Below are 21016 nucleotides of genomic sequence, written 5' to 3'. Positions count from 1 at the left end.
CTGACAAAATTAACAAATTCTTCAAAGTAAATGGAATTATAAACAAAACATTAAGGTCATCAATACTTACCAAAAAAGCAGACTAAGATTGTATAATATTTTATCAAAACCAATGCTATTATCTGGAATTGAGAAGCTTGGACCATAAGAGAAAGAGATAAGAAAAAGATCATTGCAATAGAAATTAAATATGTAAGAACAGCAGGTGAGGAGTGGTTTCTTTGGATGGGGTGGTTGAACCATGGAATGAAATGTCTGATAGAGTGGTGAGAGAGCAAGAATGGTCAATGCGTTTAAGGAGTGGTATGATAGACTTTGTGTTTCCTAGGAGGTACCTCCCGTGATGAGTCTTTTGACTCCATGGAGGCCTGAATAATAATAATAATAATAATAATAAATTGGCTCTCATTTTTGGGGTCCCCCAGCTAGAGCCTCATGCACCTGTGCATAAGTACATTCCTGTCAGAGACTTTGATTTGATTTTTTATCGGTGTATTCTTTCTGTGACCCAGTCTTGTGATACTTCTTTTCATACTAAATTGTGTTGTTCTTAATTTCAAAAGTTCCTTTGCATTTAGTGTTCATGTGTCACAGCCATTTGTCAATATAGGAAGAACACAATGATTAAAAACTTATTTTTTATATAAATAATTTTTAGCTATGTGTCCAGTAGGAGGAGAAATGACTGTGGAAGAATGATATTGTGGGATAAAAATGGGAATAGAGTGACTGATGCAGAGGACTTAGTGGAATTGTTCAATGAACACTTTATTGGAGTATTTCACTAGAGGAGTCAGTTTTAATGCTAGAGTGATAGGGCTGGTTCGAGGTCTGGAGGTACAGGAGGAGAGTGTGTTTCAGATACTGAGTACTCTGGATGTCAGTAAAGCTGTGGGACTGGATAGTATTTCACCACGAGTTTTGAGAGAATGTGCTAGGGAAATGACAGTGCCTTTAACCTGGCTTTTCAATGAAAGTCTGGCTGCTGCAGGAAAGGTGCCCAGGGAATGATAGGAAGGTAAGATAGTGCCATTGCATAAGGGTGATAACAGACTGGAAGTGTCTAATTATAGGCCAGTCTGTGTGTCATCAGTAGTTGTTAAGATCTTGGAAAAAGTAGTGAGGGACCGTATACAGCATTGGCAGATGAGGGTAATGTTATCTGTGAGAGTCAACATGGATTTGTGAAAGGGCGCTCTTGTTTTAGCAATATGCTAGCCTTTTATAATAAAGTTACAAGAACATTAGATGAGGGAAAGGCATATACTGCAATTTTCTTAGACTTAGCGAAGGCATTTGACAGGGTGCCACATGATAAGCTGATATTTAATTTGCATCACATGGGTCTGGATGTCAGATTGGTCAACTGGATTCAGGATTGGCTGTCTGATAGGTATCAGAGAGTTGTGTATGGTGGAGCAGTTTCAAGGAGGCAGAGGGTTACAAGTGGGGTCCCACAGGGCTCAGTACTAGGACCTATATTGTTTAACCTTTATATCAATGACATTGTCAGTGGACTGCAAGGGGATATTCAGTTGTTTGCGGATGATGTGAAGCTGGGAAGGATTATTAGTAATAGTGCAGATGTGCTAGCCCTGCAAGAGGATTTTGAATAAGCTACATAGATGGGCAAATGAATGGGGGTGTCAGTTTAATGCAGCAAAATGTAAGGTCTTGAGGTTTGGGAAACATCGATGGGATGCTGCATTCTCTATGGGAGGAGTTATACTAGAGGAAGTAGGGGAGACAAGAGATCTGGGGTTGATGATTGGTAGAAACCTGAAATTTAGGGAACATATTGCAAAGGTGGTGAAGGTAACACAGAGGATTGCTGCAATTATGAGAAGGGCACTGACCTACAGAGATAAGAGGGTTATCATTTCATTGTATAAGTCTCTGATCAGACCACACTTAGACTATTGTTCTCGGATTTAGTCCCCAGGATTTGAAGGGGATAAATTAACTGTGGAAAGGATACAAAGATGGTTTCATGTACAATTTTGTTGATGAGGATCGGCTGAGGGAATGTGGACTGCAGAGTTTGGTGGATAGAAGAAGGAGAGGTGATATGATTGAGACTTTTAAACTGTTGTGAGGTGGTTACAGGGTTGACACTGGGGAGTTCTTTTGCTTGGTTGAACAGCGGGAAGGAGTGATTAGAAGAGGCCATTCCTGGAAGTCACGAAAGAAAACTGTGAGCAAGAGGGTGAGGAGTGGTTTCTTTGCGTGGAGGATGGTTGAACCGTGGAATGCAATGCCTGATGGAGTGGTGAGAGCGAGAACAGTCAATGAGTTTAAGGAGTGGTATGATAGACTTTGTGTTTCTTAGGGGGGGGGGACCTCCCCTCAATGAGTCTTGACAGACTTTATGTTCTTAGGAAGGACCTCCCACGAAGAGTCTTTTGACTCCATGGAGGCCTGAATAATAATAATAATAATAATAAACTTTTATAATAAACTTTAAATAATAATTTTTTTTAATCATTTTCCAAATGTTTCTCACTCAGATATCATGCATCTTTTAATTTCATCGATGATATTTTGTTCCATTGATATCCTTTGGCCTAAGTATATGTAATGATCTAGTTGTTCAATTTCATCATTATTGATTTTGTTTATTTCTGGTTAGACATAGCTATTTGAACATAACTTAGGTCTTCTTTAGGTTTATCTTTAGTCCATCTGTTTTGCTAGCAATTTGTAGTTCATGGATATAAGTCTGTAGTTCATGCGCAGTTGAAGTAAAGATAAGTATGTCATCTGCAAAAACATAAATGGCTTAAATAACTTCCATTTATCTTTAGACCTTTTCTTCCCAATCAAGAAGTCTGAATATTTCTTCCGTGCATGCTATGAATAGTTTTTGAAATGTTGTCACCTTGTCCTATACTGTATACTTTTGTATGTCTCTATTTCCGCAGTAGAAATGTTTCCATGGAAATGAATTGCTGCTGTTGCACTGGTGCATGCTGATTTGATGGTCCCAAGTATTGCACAAGTTTTTAATGAATCAAAAGCTTTCTCATAATCAATAAAATCAAGACATAATGGTACTTGATATTCATTACACTGATAATCTCTTATGCAACTTGAATATGGCCCGTTACTAACGGCACTTCAAAAGTCTGCCTGTTCTTTTGGTTGTGCTAGGTCTAGAGTTGCACAAATCATATGAGCCAAGACTTTTGTAAACCACTGATAGTAGACTGATGGGTCGATAGTTTATCAGTTCTTCTATTTCACCTTTTTTGTTCGTCAGAATAATACCCTTTTTCCGTGTTCTCAGTACATAAGTTTTTCTATGATAAAGAGCCAAGAGGCTATTTTTTTCTTATGGCGTAAATTAACTTAAGGGGATAATAAATCCCTCATTATTTTACGAAACTCGGAGATCGAAATCTAAGAGTTTCATGCCGAAGAACTTTCAGCGAGTCCAAGCTTAAGTCAACACCTGGTAGCACAACACTGGGGAAACTCAGAGCAAAGGTGGAGCAAGATCCATCACTATCTTTAATATTTTCTCATAAAGTAAAACACAGCTCTTAGATGTTTTACATTATGAGAGAGGTCACTACCCAGACCGGTTTCGACCTTTATTGAGGTCTCATCAGTGAGTAGTGACCTCTCCACCTTTGCTCCGAGTTGCCCTAGTGTTGTACTACCAGGTGTTGACTTACGCTTGGACTCGCCAAAAGTTCTTCGCATGAAACTCTTAGATTTCGATCTTCGAGTTTGGTATCCGGCTTTAAAATAATGAGGAATTTATTATCCCCTTAACTTAACATAATTTTTCTTTGAACATAGAGTAAATAGTTTTGCCAAGATTTTATAGATCATTTCCCCACAGTAATTCTATTCTCATCTTCAGCTTTTCCATTTTGTAAGCTTTGGATACTGCACATAACTTATTCTAGAAGAATCTGTTTCACTTCTGTTATTTCATAGTTGTCTTCTTCTTCTTCATTTGATTCATTATCCAATATAATGTTGAATGAAATTTTTCAATTATTTTTGCTATAGAATATCTATTTCTGGTTCACATCTCATAGATTGACTGCAGCCATCTGTTTATTGCTGTTCATGAATTGTGGTTTGGCTTTTTCGAGACTACGATTGTCTTCAGCTGTTTGTTGTATGAATTTACAATTGAGTTGTCTTATTTCCTCCATGATATGTTTCTGATTGTTTTGCACAGTTCTATGTATTCAGTTTTATTTCGTGGGTTATCTGCCTGTTTCATTTTTATTCACTTCTTCATAATCTATTTGATTTCTTCAGAAATTTTGTCATGTTTCTGTTCTGTGGTACCAACTATTTCAAGTGAGCATTATAAAAAAAGTTTTGGGTAATAATGTCATTACTTTCTGATTGATCAGCATTGTCATCTACAGTTGAAATATGCTTTTTTTTAAATGTTGAGTTTGTATATATCTATGTTTTGCTTTGATCTTTGAAACATGTTTCTTCTTTTTTTTGGGGGGGGGGTGACTCTTTCTGTGTACCATACAATGGTCACATCCAATGTTGAAGGTGTTGATAACAGAACAGATCTAAAAGATGTTTCTCTTGTTGCTCAGGGTAAAGTCTATTTCACTAGTGTTTTCATTTGGACTTTTCCTTGTATACTTCCTATGTGTTTTTTTCTTTTTCTGCAAATGCTATTATCCTTGCTCCTCTATCATCTCTCATGCCATATCAAAAATTTCCCATTGAGCAATACCATTTCTGGCATTAAAGTCTCCCATTACAATTTCAAAATGATGTTTTCTTTATTGTTTTTCTGATTGCAACTGTAGAGGGGCATTTTGCAGATCTTACTGAGAACCACTACAGGGATGGGATAATGGCGCTGGAGGATTGCTAGAATAAATGTAATAGTCTTAAGGAAGATTATGTTGAAAAATAAAAATAATTTTGAAATTATAAATTTGTTTGTTCATTGTTAGGCCAAGAACTTTTCTGACCACCCTCATATTATTGTTATTATATAACGTTTTCTGTACTAAAACGAAAATACAGTATGTGAATAATCTAAATGTAAATACTGTATGATAAAGATAACACTTATTATTATTATTATTATTAAAACAAGACCTCATGTAGTCAAAGACTCATCTAGGATCCTTTTATCTCACACACATCTCATCATACCGGGTCTTAAACACATTCAAACTCCTTGCAGACACCACACTCTCAGGTAAGGCATTCCAATCATTCACAACTCTGCATGAAAAAAACCTGCCTCTCACTCCCCTACTCACACCCTCTTTATACAGTTTCCAGGTATGACCTCTGGTTCTCCCCTGATCTCCCACTATTCTCTGTAGAACTTCTCCACCATTGATCCTATAACAACCTCTTACCAACTTGTAGGTCTCTATCATATCTCCCCTCTTCCTTCTCTCCACTAGACTCTGCAAATTACATCTTTTCAATCTTTCCTCATACTCGACATTCCAGAGGTCAGAAACTACCTTAGTCAGTCGCCTTTGCACCCTTTCCAACATCTCTTCATCCTTCTGAAAACCAGGTGACCAAATCTGGGCACAATAGTCCATGTGTGGCCTAATCAAAGCCTTATACAATGGAACAAGAATCTACCTACTTCTACACGTCAGTGTCTTCCTCATCATTCCCAGAAGTCTTTGTGTTGTCTTCACAATTTTGGCGATGTGTCCCCTAAATTTTAGATCCTTATCCACTATCACTCCCAGATCTCTTATTTCCTCTACTTCCAACAATATATTCTCACCAAGCATAAATTCTGCATCCCATCTTTGTTTTCCAAATTTTAAAACCTTACATTTTGCAACATTGAACTCGCATCCCCATTTGCTTGCCCAATCACTCAATTTATTCAAGTCTTCTTGCAAGGCCACAACATCTTCACTACTCTTTATGGTTCGTCCCAACTTTGCATCATCTGCAAACAACTGAATATCTCCATCCAAATCTTTGCCAATATCATTAATATACAAGTTAAATAGTAATGGCCCTAAAACAGATCCCTGAGGCACTCCACTAGTGACTTTCCTTTTCCTGGATATTGCACCCCCATACACAACTTGTTGATACCTATCAGATAGCCAGTCTCCAATCCAATGCACTAATCTAATATCCAACCCCATCTGCTCTAGTTTGACTGTCAACTTATCATGAGGTACTCTATGAAAAGCTTTTGCAAAATCCAAGTATATTACTGTGTATCCTTCTCCTCTGTCCAAGGAAGCAGTCACTTTATTGTAATAAGTAAGTAGAATACTAAAACACGACCTCCCTTTAGCAAATCCATGCTGTCCATCAAAGATTATACCATTGTTGTCAACCCAACTCTGGATCCTAGTTCTCACAAGCTTCTCCAACAACTTAACCACAACACCTGACACACAGATAGGCCTATAGTTTGATGCTTGAGTACGATCACCTCCTTTATGAAGTGGCACAATCTTGCCCTCCTTCCACTCTTTAGGGACTTGACCAAGTGCAAGACTCGTATTAAAAAAATATGTCAAGGCAGGTGTCAACACTCTGGCACATTCCTTCAGAATATGCGGTGATATATTATCAAGTCCCACAGCCTTATTTACATCTAGTTTACTCAACTCCCCAAACACCTCTTGCTCACTTACAGTCAGTCTCTCCTCCCCATCATCAACTGCTCTTAATCTCTCCATGAAGTCACATTCACAAGATTGAAAGATCTTTATGAACTGCTCATTAAGTATCTCCACCACACATTCTGCAACAGCTGTCTTTATACCATTTCCTCCAATCAATGTCATCCTTCCATAATCATTCTTTCTTTTGCTGGCTACATATCGAAAGAACTCCCTAGGATTCTTTTTAGCTTCATTAGCTAACTGCTGTTCATACCTCTCTTTAGCTACTCTCACCAACCAAGTCACTCTCCTTGCCTGGGCTTTGTAGAACTCATGAAATTGGTTACTTCCACTTCTCTTATGCTGCCTCCACAATGCCCTTTTTCTCTGTATTGCATGCTTAATCTCTTTATTCATCCATCTCACACCTAACTTATTTAACCTTCTCACCCGTGGTATACATTTAGACATTGCATCCACTAAATATTTTTTGAAAATCCCCCAAACTGCATTGATCTCTTTTCCAGCTAACTCCTCATTCCATGCTACACCTGCAAGCTGTCTCCTGAGCTCTTCATAATCACCCCCCTTGTAGTTCCACATATACCCTTTTTTCACAGGGGTCCTTGCACTGCTGACAACCACCCAAGTAATCACCTCATGGTCACTTTCACCAATTGGTGGATGATTTGATACCTCATTGATAATTACATCCTCCGATGAGATAACCAAATCCAAGACCCTTAATCCTCTTGTGCCCTCTGTTACATACTGTCTGAGGTAGTTATCCCTCAAAAACTCAAGAAACTCATTTTCTTTACTTCCAGTTGCTATCTCTTCATTCCAGTCTATATTGCCATAATTAAAATCACCCATAATGATCACCCTTTTCTTATTTGCTTGGCTTATTTGACTATACATTTCACTATCACCACCATCCACATTACCAGGTCTATAACAACATCCCACCAAGTATTTGATTCTATTCACCTCTATCTCACACCATACTGCCTCAAAACCACTGGCCCCATTTCCCTCTTGCATCTCTACCTTGTATGGGCATAACTCTTTCTCTATCATCAATAGCACTCCCCCTCCCTTTTTACCCCTTCTATCCTCACGAAACACATCATACCTTTCCATCTCTATTCCTGTCAGGATGTCATCCTCATCTAACCATGTCTCACTTATTCCGACAATCTCTGGGTGCACAGACGCAATTAGTGCAACCATTTCATCTGCCTTGTTTCTTATACTTCTAGCATTGGTATACAAACACAACAACTCATTTCTGGATCTACAGCTAGTTCCACTGATACCACTCACTCGATGTGATCTCTCCATGCTGGACTGGGGCCATTTCCCTTTCTGCTTCTTCATTTTAGAACCCTTTGCAATTCCATCTGTTTCTTTTGATCCCTGATCATCCCATTACTTTCCTGCCTACACATTCTCTCACCTCCTCTTGGAGCATCCACCTTTCTCACGCTGTGTATCCCTGTCCACCCTGAGCCTCGCCGTTTCCCTGCTCCTCTTGCACACCCATTCTCTCATTTTCTATACTCATACCACTCACTTCCACATTCATTTCCACTCCTTCAATCTCTCCTGTCTTGCTCTCCTGCTCTTCCACATCACTCCCCTCTCGATCTGATTCATTCTCTCTATTCACTTCTCTACCTTCCAGCAGCAGTCTCTCCAAGCGACTCACACCATAACCACTCAAATGCAGTCCATCGCTCCCATACAGCTCACTTCGTCCCTCAAACTCATTCCACACATTAACAAACTGTACTCCCATCTCCTCACACATTTCAGCCAGAATATCATTCATAATCCTTGCTCTCCGCCTCATTTCACCACAATCATACCTAGGCAACACACTGACCACCCTTCCTGTCACACTATTCTCCTTTATCTTTCCAAGCAGTCTCCTGACATTCATTTTGACATGCTCTTTGTTCTCTCTCAAATCATTCGTACCAATTAATACAATTAACTCTTTTGCTCGTTCCCGCCTCATATTCAATGCCTCAATCACTCTACTCATTTTACCGCCTGGAAAACATACCTTGTGCATTTTATCCTCTAGCACACCTTTAATAATGGAGTCACCATACAATGCCACTTGCTCATGTTTTGTTATCTCTTTCATGCCATCATGATTTATTTTAATAGTTTTGACCTGAATTCTCTTAATTTCATTCCGCATCCATTTCATTTCTTGCTTCATCCAATCCAATTCACCTTCTGAACCTCGCGACACATTCACTCTATCATTAAATCTTTCTAACTTTCTAACTCTCGACCCCCTCTTCTCACTTTCCCTCTCATTCATCCTTCTTTGTTTCCGTACTTTCGGTCCAACATACGTCCAACTTTCACTATCATTCTTCTCACTTTCACTCTCACATATCTTTCTTTGTTTCCGTACTTTTGGACTAACATGCATCCAACTTTCGCTATAATTCTTCTCACTTTTACTGTCATTCATCTTTCTTTGGTTCAGTACTTTCGTTCCAACATGCGTCCAACTTTCGCCATCAGTCATTCTTTTTTCACTATCATTCATTCTTTCGATTTTTTTTACTTGCAATTCTGCACCACGCCATTTCTACTTTCATTCGTTCTCTACTTTGTCAGATAAAGATAACACTTTGTCAAATAAAAAAAGGGAAATAAATAAATATATATATATATTTATTTATTTATTTATTTATTTATAAATAAATTTATTTATATATTTATAAATAAATGAGAAAGAAATAAAGCAAGGAAACTCTACTGCTTAAACAGGAATGAAATAAATAAAGATAAACTAGACACTTTAAATGACAAGGTCAGTGAACTCATGACCAAAGAAAAAGAAAATCAAATAAATAAATACTGCAGGGACTTGAAAATTATAATAAAACTGGGGATACTAGAAACACCTTTCAAATGATAAATTATATCTGTCACCATAAAAAAAAAAGAAGTGGAAATATTGTCACACATGACAAAAACGGTAGACAGCTATCAGTAAATTCGAACTTGATGAAAGAATGGAGAAACTACTTTCAAGAATTACTGAATGTTGATAATTCCCAACATTCAAGTCAGCTAGCGGACCTGCATCTAACCACCACTCTACCAATAAATTGTGAAGACTTCACTGAAAAGGAACTAAAAATAGCAATAGATCAAACCAAAGCAGGAAAGTCCCCAGGGATTGATGGAATTAGAGCAGAAGCTTTCAAAAATGCTGGGTATAATACATATCCAATCTCCTTACCATAATGAATCAAGCTTTAAACACTGGAATAATACCTCAACAATGGAAACAAGGCCTATTGTCCCTATACCCAAAAAGGGCAGTCTCAATAGAATGGATAACTACAAAGGCGTTACTTTGCTATCAACCACAGTTAAAATCTACAGTAGGATGATACTCATTAGAATCTTACTTAACACCACTTTTAAGAAAAAACCAAGCGGGATTTCTAAAAAAATGATGTACAATAGAACAGATACATTGCATCAGAAGCATCATAGAAAAAAAAAAAACTTCAAAAATGCTTTTGACTCCATTAATAGAGAAGCAATGTTTAAAATACTCAGCTTCTATGGTCTACCATCAAAACTCATACAAGTAATCTCAGTGTCTTATAAAGATTACAATGTTACAGTAATCTTTAAAACAGAAACATCTGAATCATTTCCAGTGTCCTGCGAGATGATGTACTAGCACCTTATTTGTTTTTAATATGCTTGGACTACATCTTCCAGACCATCAACACAGAAGATCTTGGTTTTAACATTAAAACATCCACCCACACCATCCAAATAACTGATCTTAGCTTTGCTGACAATGTTGTACTTATTGATACAGAAGCAACAAATGCACAAAAACATCTCAGTCTACTAGAGGCACAGGCTAAACTTATTGGTATGCATATCAACATCCAAAAGTCCAAAGTATTCTCAATAGGTTGTGAAAACTTTATAATTCATATCAACAATGAACCCTTAGAAAGAGTAAACAGAAAACATAAACAGCTGGCTCTAGTCTTCCATAACAAACTCTGCCCCATCTGGAAATCATCATTAATATCATTAAAGACAAAATGATATAAGACTATACCATGCAACCAGTAGATCCATCTTCTTGTATGGTTCTCAAACCTCCCCCAATAAGCACCAAAAAAACTACAGATCTAATTAACTCCTTTGGAACTACATGTCTCAGACTGATCCTTGGATACACCTGGATGGACCGCATCGCTAACTCTGCTGTGCTAAATCTGGCTAAGCAAGAAACACTTGTCATTATAATCAAAAAACTACAACTCAGATGGCTTTTGATGCCCAAGTAGATCCTTTGGATCTACTTGGGCATCTACTCAAACATCCTGAAGTCTCGCCCTTTTTGGAATCCCTCATCCTGTACAAACCAGAAGATGGCAAACACACTAGAGGAAGACCATGCAAACAATTTTGGCACTACATATGTGAAACCATCAGTAGGCTGAACTGCAAAACTCCGTCTGACATCTACCAGTTAGCTCAAGATAGAGAGACTTGGAAGACCATAATTTGTAATATTTAATTTTTAATATAAATCTTTTGCTGGCTACATATCGAAAGAACTCCTTAGGATTCTTTTTGGCTTAATTACCCAACTGCTGTTCATACCTCACTTTAGCTACCCTCACCATCCAAATCACCTGCCTTGCCTGGTCTTTGTAAACATCATGGAATTGGTTATTTCCACTTCTCTTATGCTGCCTCCATAATGCCCTTTTTCACTGTATCGCATGCTTAATCTCTTTATTCATCCATCTTACACCTACCTGTGTAACTGAACTATATCTGCAAACGATTACTGTGATCGTAATTATTCTGTTACATGAAATCCACATTATGTAATTATAAAGATATTAAGAGTGAAAAGTGTAATGTAAGAAATTATTGCACTGTTGCCTAAATATTATAAAATCTATGCCATTCGCTGAGAGGTAATGATAAGTGAAAGTAAAGAGATGTGCTACTGAATTGTACAGAATTGTAAAGTCTCATTGTTCATTGTTGTTGTCGATCTTTTTTTTTATTTTAATTATTATTGTGAAAAGTGAAATGAAGCATATGACATTATCTGCATATTAATAAAAAAGTAATTGTTAATGTGAATTGTGAATAAAAATGAACTGTAAAATTAAAATGTAAATGACAAAATACAAAAATAACTGTTTAACTGTATTAATGTACAACTGTAACTGTAAATTGTTTTTCTTAGGATTACTATTAATTTTAACATTAATTATAATAATTACATTGCCCTAAATCATAATAATTTTAATAACACATAACAAAATGTACCATACACTCATGTCATTTCTTTGAAAGATAATAAACTGTGTTAAAAAAAAAATTATGTATGGAAATGTACAGATGTTAAGTACAGAATTGTAAAGTTGTAAAATTGTCAAGTTTCATTGTTCATAAGATTATAATGCAGATGCATATAACTTATGTGAAAGTACTGTACGCCCACAGATGTGAGACCCTTCAACACTTGTGCACATGTCAGAAGAAGGAGAATCCATTCCTATAATAGGGTAATCAATCCATCTTGTGGGATGAGTTGTTTATTATTACATGTTGGAAAATTTTGCTTTTATAACAGTTGGAAAATTTTACGTATAAAGCACGTGATTTCACCTGTTGGTGATCAATTCATACATCCTTTATTTCTTTTTCCCCTTCAGCATGAATTGACTATTCTTGACAATCTGCCAAAGAAGATTCTATGAACTGTGAACATACAATACTTATATAGTGATATGTAAACTTGTATATAATGTATGTAAATAAGTAGAAATGAATAATAAAGTTAATGACTTGAAAAAAAATTTTTTTTAGTTGTACTGAATTGCACAGATGTTTAGTACAGAATTGTAAAGGTGTAAATTTGTCAAGTTTCACTGTTCATAAGATTACAACGTAGATACTTATAACTTATGCGACAGTATTTGTATGCTGTTATGTACACATATGGGTAATGTAAATAACCAAGTTTGAATAATAAAGTTAATGCCTTAATGGAAAAAAAAAATAATAATATATGATTCTTAAGTGACAGATTGTAGAATTAACTGTTAATTAATGTGAAGTTGGTGGGATGATAACATAATAAGGTGAATATGTATGAGTCTTTTGACTCCATGGAGGCCTGAATCATATGGCGCTAGTGGGTCAGGCGCTACGAACGTGCTTTGAAGAGCTCCTGATTCAGATAAGTTTTACTAGGAATAATTAAGTATATATGCGTAATTGTTTAAGTAAGAGCGGCTGTAAACGTTGTACGCTACCGATAGTATTAGTGTGGGTTTTTTTTTCTTGCTTAAACTAAATACGAAAACGTTAATATTAGACCTAGTAACCTGCAGAGAAAAAAAAATGGCGGCTGCATTGTCATTCCATGATTTTAATTTGGATTTCAGTAGGTTCGTTAAGTGTGAGGTCTGTTATATGTATTCCTTCGATTACATAAATGATTTGTGGATGTTTAGTGCGGATGGAAGAAGGGTGTGTGCGAAATGTGACCTGAACGAGGAATTGATGAATGCGAATATGAAGTTGATGACAGAAAGTGCTAGTACCGATTGTGTCGTGAGTGCACGTTTGAAAGAGAATGGCGAGAAAGACAGGCGAAAAAATGTTAAAAAATCAGGAAAAAAGAAAAAGAGCGATTTGACAACCGTAACGGATGTTAAAAGGGACGAAAGTGAGGCGGAAAGAAACGAAATTGAGAGAACGAATGAAAGTAGAAATGGCGTGGTGCAGAAACCGCAAGTAAAAAAAATCGAAAGAATGAATGATAGCGAAAAAAGAATGACTGATGGCGAAAGCTGGACGCATGTTGGAACGAAAGTACTAAACCAAAGAAAGATGAATGACAGTAAAAGTGAAAAGAATGATAGCGAAAGTTGGACGCATGTTAGTCCGAAAGTACGGAAACAAAGAAAGATATGTGAGAGTGAAAGTGAGAAGAATGACAGTGAAAGTTGGACGTATGTTGGACCGAAAGTACGGAAACAAAGAAGGATGAATGAGAGGGAAAGTGAGAAGAGAGGGTCGAGAGTTAGAAAGTTAGAAAGATTTAATGATAGAGTGAATGTGTCGCGAGGTTCAGAAGGTGAATTGGATTGGATGAAGCAAGAAATGAAATGGATGCGGAATGAAATTAAGAGAATGCAGGTCAAAACTATTAAAATAAATCATGATGGCATGAAAGAGTTAACAAAAGATGAGCGAGTGGCGTTGTATGGCGACTCCATTATTAAAGGTGTGCTAGAGGATAAAATGCACAAGGTATGTTTTCCAGGCGGTAAAATGAGTAGAGTGATTGAGGCATTGAACATGAGGCGGGAACGAGCAAAAGAGTTAATTGTATTAATTGGAACAAATGATTTGAGAGAGAACAAAGAGCATGTCAAAATGAATGTCAGGAGACTGCTTGGAAAGATAAAGGAGAATAGTGTGACAGGAAGGGTGGTCAGTGTGTTGCCTAGGTATGATTGTGGTGAAATGAGGTGGAGAGCAAGGATTATGAATGATATTCTGGCTGAAATGTGTGAGGAGATGGGAGTACAGTTTGTTAATGTGTGGAATGAGTTTGATGGACGAAGTGAGCTGTATGGGAGCGATGGACTGCATTTGAGTGGTTATGGTGTGAGTCGCTTGGAGAGACTGCTGCTGGAAGGTAGAGAAGTGAATAGAGAGAATGAATCAGATCAAGAGGGGAGTGATGTGGAAGAGCAGGAGAGTAAGACAGGAGAGATTGAAGGAGTGGAAATGAATGTGGAAGTGAGTGGTATGAGTATAGATAATGAGAGAATGGGTGTGCAAGAGGAGCAGGGAAACGGGGAGGCTCAGGGTGGACAGGGATACACAGCGTGAGAAAGGTGGATGCTCCAAGAGGAGGTGAGAGAATGTGTAGGCAGGAAAGTAATGGGATGATCAGGGATCAAAAGGAAACAGATGGAATTGCAAAGGGTTCTAAAATGAAGAAGCAGAAAGGGAAATGGCCCCAGTCCAGCATGGAGAGATCACATCGAGTGAGTGGTATCAGTGGAACTAGCTGTAGATCCAGAAATGAGTTGTTGTGTTTGTATACCAATGCTAGAAGTATAAGAAACAAGGCGGATGAAATGGTTGCACTAATTGCGTCTGTGCACCCAGAGATTGTCGGAATAAGTGAGACATGGTTAGATGAGGATGACATCCTGACAGGAATAGAGATGGAAAGGTATGATGTGTTTCGTGAGGATAGAAGGGGTAAAAAGGGAGGGGGAGTGCTATTGATGATAGAGAAAGAGTTATGTCCATACAAGGTAGAGATGCAAGGGGGAAATGGGGCCAGTGGTTTTGAGGCAGTATGGTGTGAGATAGAGGTGAATAGAATCAAATACTTGGTGGGATGTTGTTATAGACCTGGTAATGTGGATGGTGGTGATAGTGAAATGTATAGTCAAATAAGCCAAGCAAATAAGAAAAGGGTGATCATTATGGGTGATTTTAATTATGGCAATATCGATTGGAATGAAGAGATAGCAACTGGAAGTAAAGAAAATGAGTTTCTTGAGTTTTTGAGGGATAACTACCTCAGACAGTATGTAACAGAGGGCACAAGAGGATTAAGGGTCTTGGATTTGGTCATCTCATCGGAGGATGTAATTATCAATGAGGTATCAAATCATCCACCAATTGGTGAAAGTGACCATGAGGTGATTACTTGGGTGGTTGCCAGCAGTGCAAGGACCCCTGTGAAAAAAGGGTATATGTGGAACTACAAGGGGGGTGATTATGAAGAGCTCAGGAGACAGCTTGCAGGTGTAGCATGGAATGAGGAGTTAGCTGGAAAAGAGATCAATGCAGCTTGGGGGATTTTCAAAAAATATTTAGTGGATGCAATGTCTAAATGTATACCACGGGTGAGAAGGTTAAATAAGTTAGGTGTGAGATGGATGAATAAAGAGATTAAGCATGCAATACAGAGAAAAAGGGCATTGTGGAGGCAGCATAAGAGAAGTGGAAGTAACCAATTTCATGAGTTCTACAAAGACCAGGCAAGGAGAGTGACTTGGTTGGTGAGAGTAGCTAAAGAGAGGTATGAACAGCAGTTAGCTAATGAAGCTAAAAAGAATCCTAGGGAGTTCTTTCGATATGTAGCCAGCAAAAGAAAGAATGATTATGGAAGGATGACATTGATTGGAGGAAATGGTATAAAGACAGCTGTTGCAGAATGTGTGGTGGAGATACTTAATGAGCAGTTCATAAAGATCTTTCAATCTTGTGAATGTGACTTCATGGAGAGATTAAGAGCAGTTGATGATGGGGAGGAGAGACTGACTGTAAGTGAGCAAGAGGTGTTTGGGGAGTTGAGTAAACTAGATGTAAATAAGGCTGTGGGACTTGATAATATATCACCGCGTATTCTGAAGGAATGTGCCAGAGAGTTGACACCTGCCTTGACATATTTTTTTAATACGAGTCTTGCACTTGGTCAAGTCCCTAAAGAGTGGAAGGAGGGCAAGATTGTGCCACTTCATAAAGGAGGTGATCGAACTCAAGCATCAAACTATAGGCCTATCTGTGTGTCGGGTGTTGTGGTTAAGTTGTTGGAGAAGCTTGTGAGAGCTAGAATCCAGAGTTGGGTTGACAACAATGGTATAATCTTTGATGGACAGCATGGATTTGCTAAAGGGAGGTCGTGTTTTAGTAATCTACTTACTTATTACAATAAAGTGACTGCTTCCTTGGACAGAGGAGAAGGATACACAGTAATATACTTGGATTTCGCAAAAGCTTTTGATAGAGTGCCTCATGATAAGTTGACAGTCAAACTAGAGCAGATGGGGTTGGATATTAGATTAGTGCATTGGATTGGAGACTGGCTATCTGATAGGTATCAACAAGTTGTGTATGGGGGTGCAATATCCAGGAAAAGGAAAGTCACTAGTGGAGTGCCTCAGGGATCTGTTTTAGGGCCATTACTATTTAACTTGTATATTAATGATATTGGCGAAGATTTGGATGGAGATATTCAGTTGTTTGCAGATGATGCAAAGTTGGAAGAACCATAAAGAGTAGTGAAGATGTTGTGGCCTTGCAAGAAGACTTGAATAAATTGAGTGATTGGGCAAGCAAATGGGGGTGTGAGTTCAATGTTGCAAAATGTAAGGTTTTAAAATTTGGAAAACAAAGATGGGATGCAGAATTTATGCTTGGTAAGAATATATTGTTGGAAGTAGAGGAAATAAGAGATCTGGGAGTGATAGTGGATAAGGATCTAAAATTTAGGGGTCACATCGCCAAAATTGTGAAGACAACACAAAGACTTCTGGGAATGATGAGGAGGACACTGACGTGTAGAAGTAGGGAGATTCTTGTTCCATTGTATAAGGCTTTGATTAGGCCACACATGGACTATTGTGCCCAGATTTGGTCACCTGGTTTTCAGAAGGATGAGGAGATGTTGGAAAGGGTCCAACGGCGACTGACTAAGGTAGTTTCTGACCTCTGGAATGTCGAGTATGAGGAAAGATTGAAAAGATGTAATTTGCAGAGACTAGTGGAGAGAAGGAAGAGGGGAGATATGATAGAGACCTACAAGTTGGTAAGGGGTTGCTATAGGATCAATGGTGGAGAAGTTCTACAGCGAATAGTGGGAGATCAGGGGAGAACCAGAGGTCATCCCTGGAAACTGTATAAAGAGGGTGTGAGTAGGGGAGTGAGAGGCAGGTTTTTTTCGTGCAGAGTTGTGAATGATTGGAATGCCTTGCCTGAGAGTGTGGTGTCTGCAAGGAGTTTGAATGTGTTTAAGACCCGGTATGATGAGATGTGTGTGAAATAAAAGGACCTCCTAGATGAGTCTTTGACTCCATGAGGTCTTGTTTAATAATAATAATAATAATAATAATAATAATAATAATAATAATAATAATAAAATATAATTCTTAAACACAGCCCCTCAGGACAACTGGAGGGATATCATTAGGACCAGGAGAGAAGTGTTTTATTCTCCAATGTTTCTATATACACACACATGTGAATAATTCAGATATTAAATTTTACAGAACACACTTTTTAATTTGACAAATAACATAAGAATAATTTGTAATACTATAAAATACTATAAATTTATACTCTAACCAAGTGAAAAATAAACTTTCAATAAACTTTCAATTTGTAATACTGTTTCAGATATGGAGAAAACTATATGGATACTTTACACATGAGCAATACCATTCCTATTGAAGAATTGCTTAATCTCATGCCAGCACTTGGGTTTTACCCTTCACGTTATGAGGTAAGAATTTCTTTATAGAAATGCCATCAGATGCAATGAACCTTTTGCATACAGAGAAAATATCTTAAGTTCATTACAATTCAGTTTATTTTATTGCATTATATGCATATTAATTTCTTATACAGTAGAGTATGATTTTTCAGTCAGGATTATTATTAATAATAAATAATTATCCAGGCATTACCATAGAATCTGAATTTTCATCACAGGAGATAAAACTAACTATTATTATTTATACAATGCCTCTCATACCTCTCCTTACACTCATTCACTAACAGAACACTCACAGCTGACTCTGGTGATCCACACCATACATTCACCACTCTCCAAGCAAAAACATCTAGCCCTCAGATTCTTGCTAACCACACAGAGAATAATAAAAAAAATTCTCCAGCATATTTTCTATAAGATCCAGTTCCTAACTGTTCATATATGGCATGTAAAACCTGTATGTTTCTATCATTTCCCTTCTATACTGTCCATGGAACAAAGACAAGGTGCATGCAAAATACAAAATCTTTTGTACAATATCTTATAGCAACTCCATAGCACAACTGAAAAAAGGATGGAACACTGCACTCTTTTCTTGTTGATGAAATCTAAAGACTTGTTATACACAAAGTCTATCAAACCGTGCTTTAAACTTATTCAGTGTATCTGCATTCATCACAGTGTCAGACAAAGAATTCCACTAATTCTCCATCCAAAGAACTTACTCTTTATTCCCCTGTTCACACCCTCCTTATACAACTTCCAGGTATATCCCCATTCACAGAATGGGAAAAGGGAGTAGAACAAGGGGGACATCCTTTTACTATTTTACTTTAAGTCCGTGCGGTTAGCCTAGTATCTGTGCACTTTGCAACCATATGCCTGGGAAAGGAGTGTCCTAGGTTCGATTCCCATCGGTGACGTGAGGAGCTGAAAGATCTTCCTCAGCCGTAGCCAAGTTAGGCCGGTCTTGGGCGTGGAGAACAAGGTTTTTTCCCAGTTTATCCTAGGGTTTTTCATCCCGCAAAGCAGACAAACAGGCCTTGAGAACTCAACACTACAGGACATAGGATACACCAGAGGTGTAGGGCTGACCACTTTATCCTGTGAACGGTTTGAGGTCTGATGATTAATAAATCCTCGACACTGCAAGGTAAAAGAGGTTATAATGAAGATGAGATGAGATTTTATTTTAAAAATCTTCTAGTGCTAGTGCTACATACTATAGTCTACCAGAGAAAGATCTATCTCACGAGTATGAGGTATTCTAGAAGTCATTTGTTGGTGATGATGCCAAGCCACCAGTGTGTCCAGCAAAGCTCTAAGCAACAAGATTTTAATGTCTGCTTAAGTAATGCCTATAGAAGTCAAGTCTTTGTAACTCTCATTGCACCATATCCAAGAAGGGAGATGGTAGCACTAGTGAAATGAGGAGCTGCCCCAAACTCCTCTTCAATCTATCGAGCAAGATCTATATTCTGCCCATAATATGAGACCTTGTTCTTATGACTGACAAGTGGGTACCCAGTATCCACTTGTTGTCAGTCCCAATAACACAAACTCTCTCACCCTTCTTTGCAAAATTGGGCTTTCTAATACCAGCTGTAGTTCTATAATGCAGTTCAACTGCAGTCTCCCAAATTTTGTTTTTCATCATCATCATACATATCAAGGATTTAGGCCTAGCATGGCCTTAGAAGTCATTGTTCAATCGTTTAAGAGGACGTCCAGGTTTTCTTTTTCCTAATGGCTTGTACTTTAAGGCTTGTTTTGGTAATCTTTCTGTTTTCATTCTTTGAACGTGTTCCATCCATTTATGTTTATATTTTTTAATTTTTTTCTATTACTGGTTCTTGGTTTAATTCTTTCATAATATCTTCGTTTCTTTTGTGATCAAATAGGGTATACTTTGCAGTTTTTCTCATAAACTTCATTTCTGCTGTTGTTAATCTTTGTTTGTCTTTTTGTTTTATTGTCCAGATTTCGCTTCCATACATTAAGACCGGTAGGGCTAATGTATTGTATACTTTTAGCCTGGTTTGTTTTTGAACTAGGTTTGGTTTAAATATAGAGTTAATTACACCTGTTATTTTTAAATATTTTGCAATTTTTACGTTTATATCTTTTTCATTTTCATATGTGATCATACATCCTAGGTAGTTAAATGAATTCACCTGTTCTAAGATCTTGTTATCTATTACTATTTTAGTTCTTTCTGGATCTTGTTCTTTAACACGTTCGCTGCCAACTACGAGTATACTCGTAGTAGGTGAACCTGCTTCACAAGCCAGCTACGAGTATACTCGTAGGACGCTTACCGCCGGGAACGAGATTATTGTAGTGACCTTGAAGAAGCCAAAATGCTTGGCTTGTGGGGCTAGCATCAAAACTGTGTATTCTCATAGACCGTATATGCTCCGTACAAGCCAACTACGAGTATACTCGTAGGACGTTTACCTCCGGTAACGAGATTATCGTACTGACCTTGAAGAAGGAAAACTGCTCGGCGTAGGGGAACAGACCATGCCAAAGTAGCGTGGCAGCGAACGTGTTAAAGGCCATAGTTTTTGATTTTTCCATTGATATTATCATACCATAATCTTTGGATATCTCATTTAGATTTAAGATAGCTTTCTGTAAGTTATCTTCAGAATTTGTAATTATTATTTGGTCGTCTGCAAAGAGGAGAGTGTTTAAGTTAACTGTAGGTGAAAGTTTAATTCCTTGATGTAAATTTTTACTTCATTTTATTATTATTTCATTTAAGTAGATATTAAAAAGAGTTGCTGAGAGGGGACATCCCTGTCAGACCCCTTGGTTTATCTCTCTGGTATATGATAGCTCATGATTTAATCTTATTTGTATTTGATTATATTCATATATACTTGTGATAGCTTTTAGGATATTATTTGGTATTTGTCTTTCTTTTAATATGTTAAATAAAAAAATTTTGTTTTTCAACTGGTTATTTAATATGGAGACCACAGCATTATGCTGCTTCACCTGAATACCATAAGTTCGAAAACAACATTGGGTAATATGAGAAAGGGTTTCACTGTAGCAGCAACCTGGC

General features: G+C 37.5%; 1 protein-coding gene across 1 annotated transcript in view; it reads left to right on the top strand.

Moving 5' to 3' along the window:
- LOC150107828 (uncharacterized) overlaps positions 1-21016 on the top strand; it is a 290123-nt gene that overhangs the window by 120144 nt on the left and 148963 nt on the right. The window contains exon 3 of the mRNA XM_090391582.1: positions 17847-17952. Coding sequence (XP_090247708.1) covers positions 17847-17952 — 106 coding nt within the window. The remainder of the gene's footprint in view (positions 1-17846; positions 17953-21016) is intronic.

The sequence above is a fragment of the Typopeltis vanoorti genome, chromosome 4 (assembly GCF_054136105.1).
Source record: "Typopeltis vanoorti isolate ZY-2024b chromosome 4, IOZ_Tvanoo_1.0, whole genome shotgun sequence".
Lineage (NCBI taxonomy): Eukaryota > Metazoa > Arthropoda > Arachnida > Uropygi > Thelyphonidae > Typopeltis > Typopeltis vanoorti.
The sequence above is the reverse complement of the archived record's forward strand: the minus strand, read 5'-3'. Positions and strand labels throughout refer to the sequence as shown.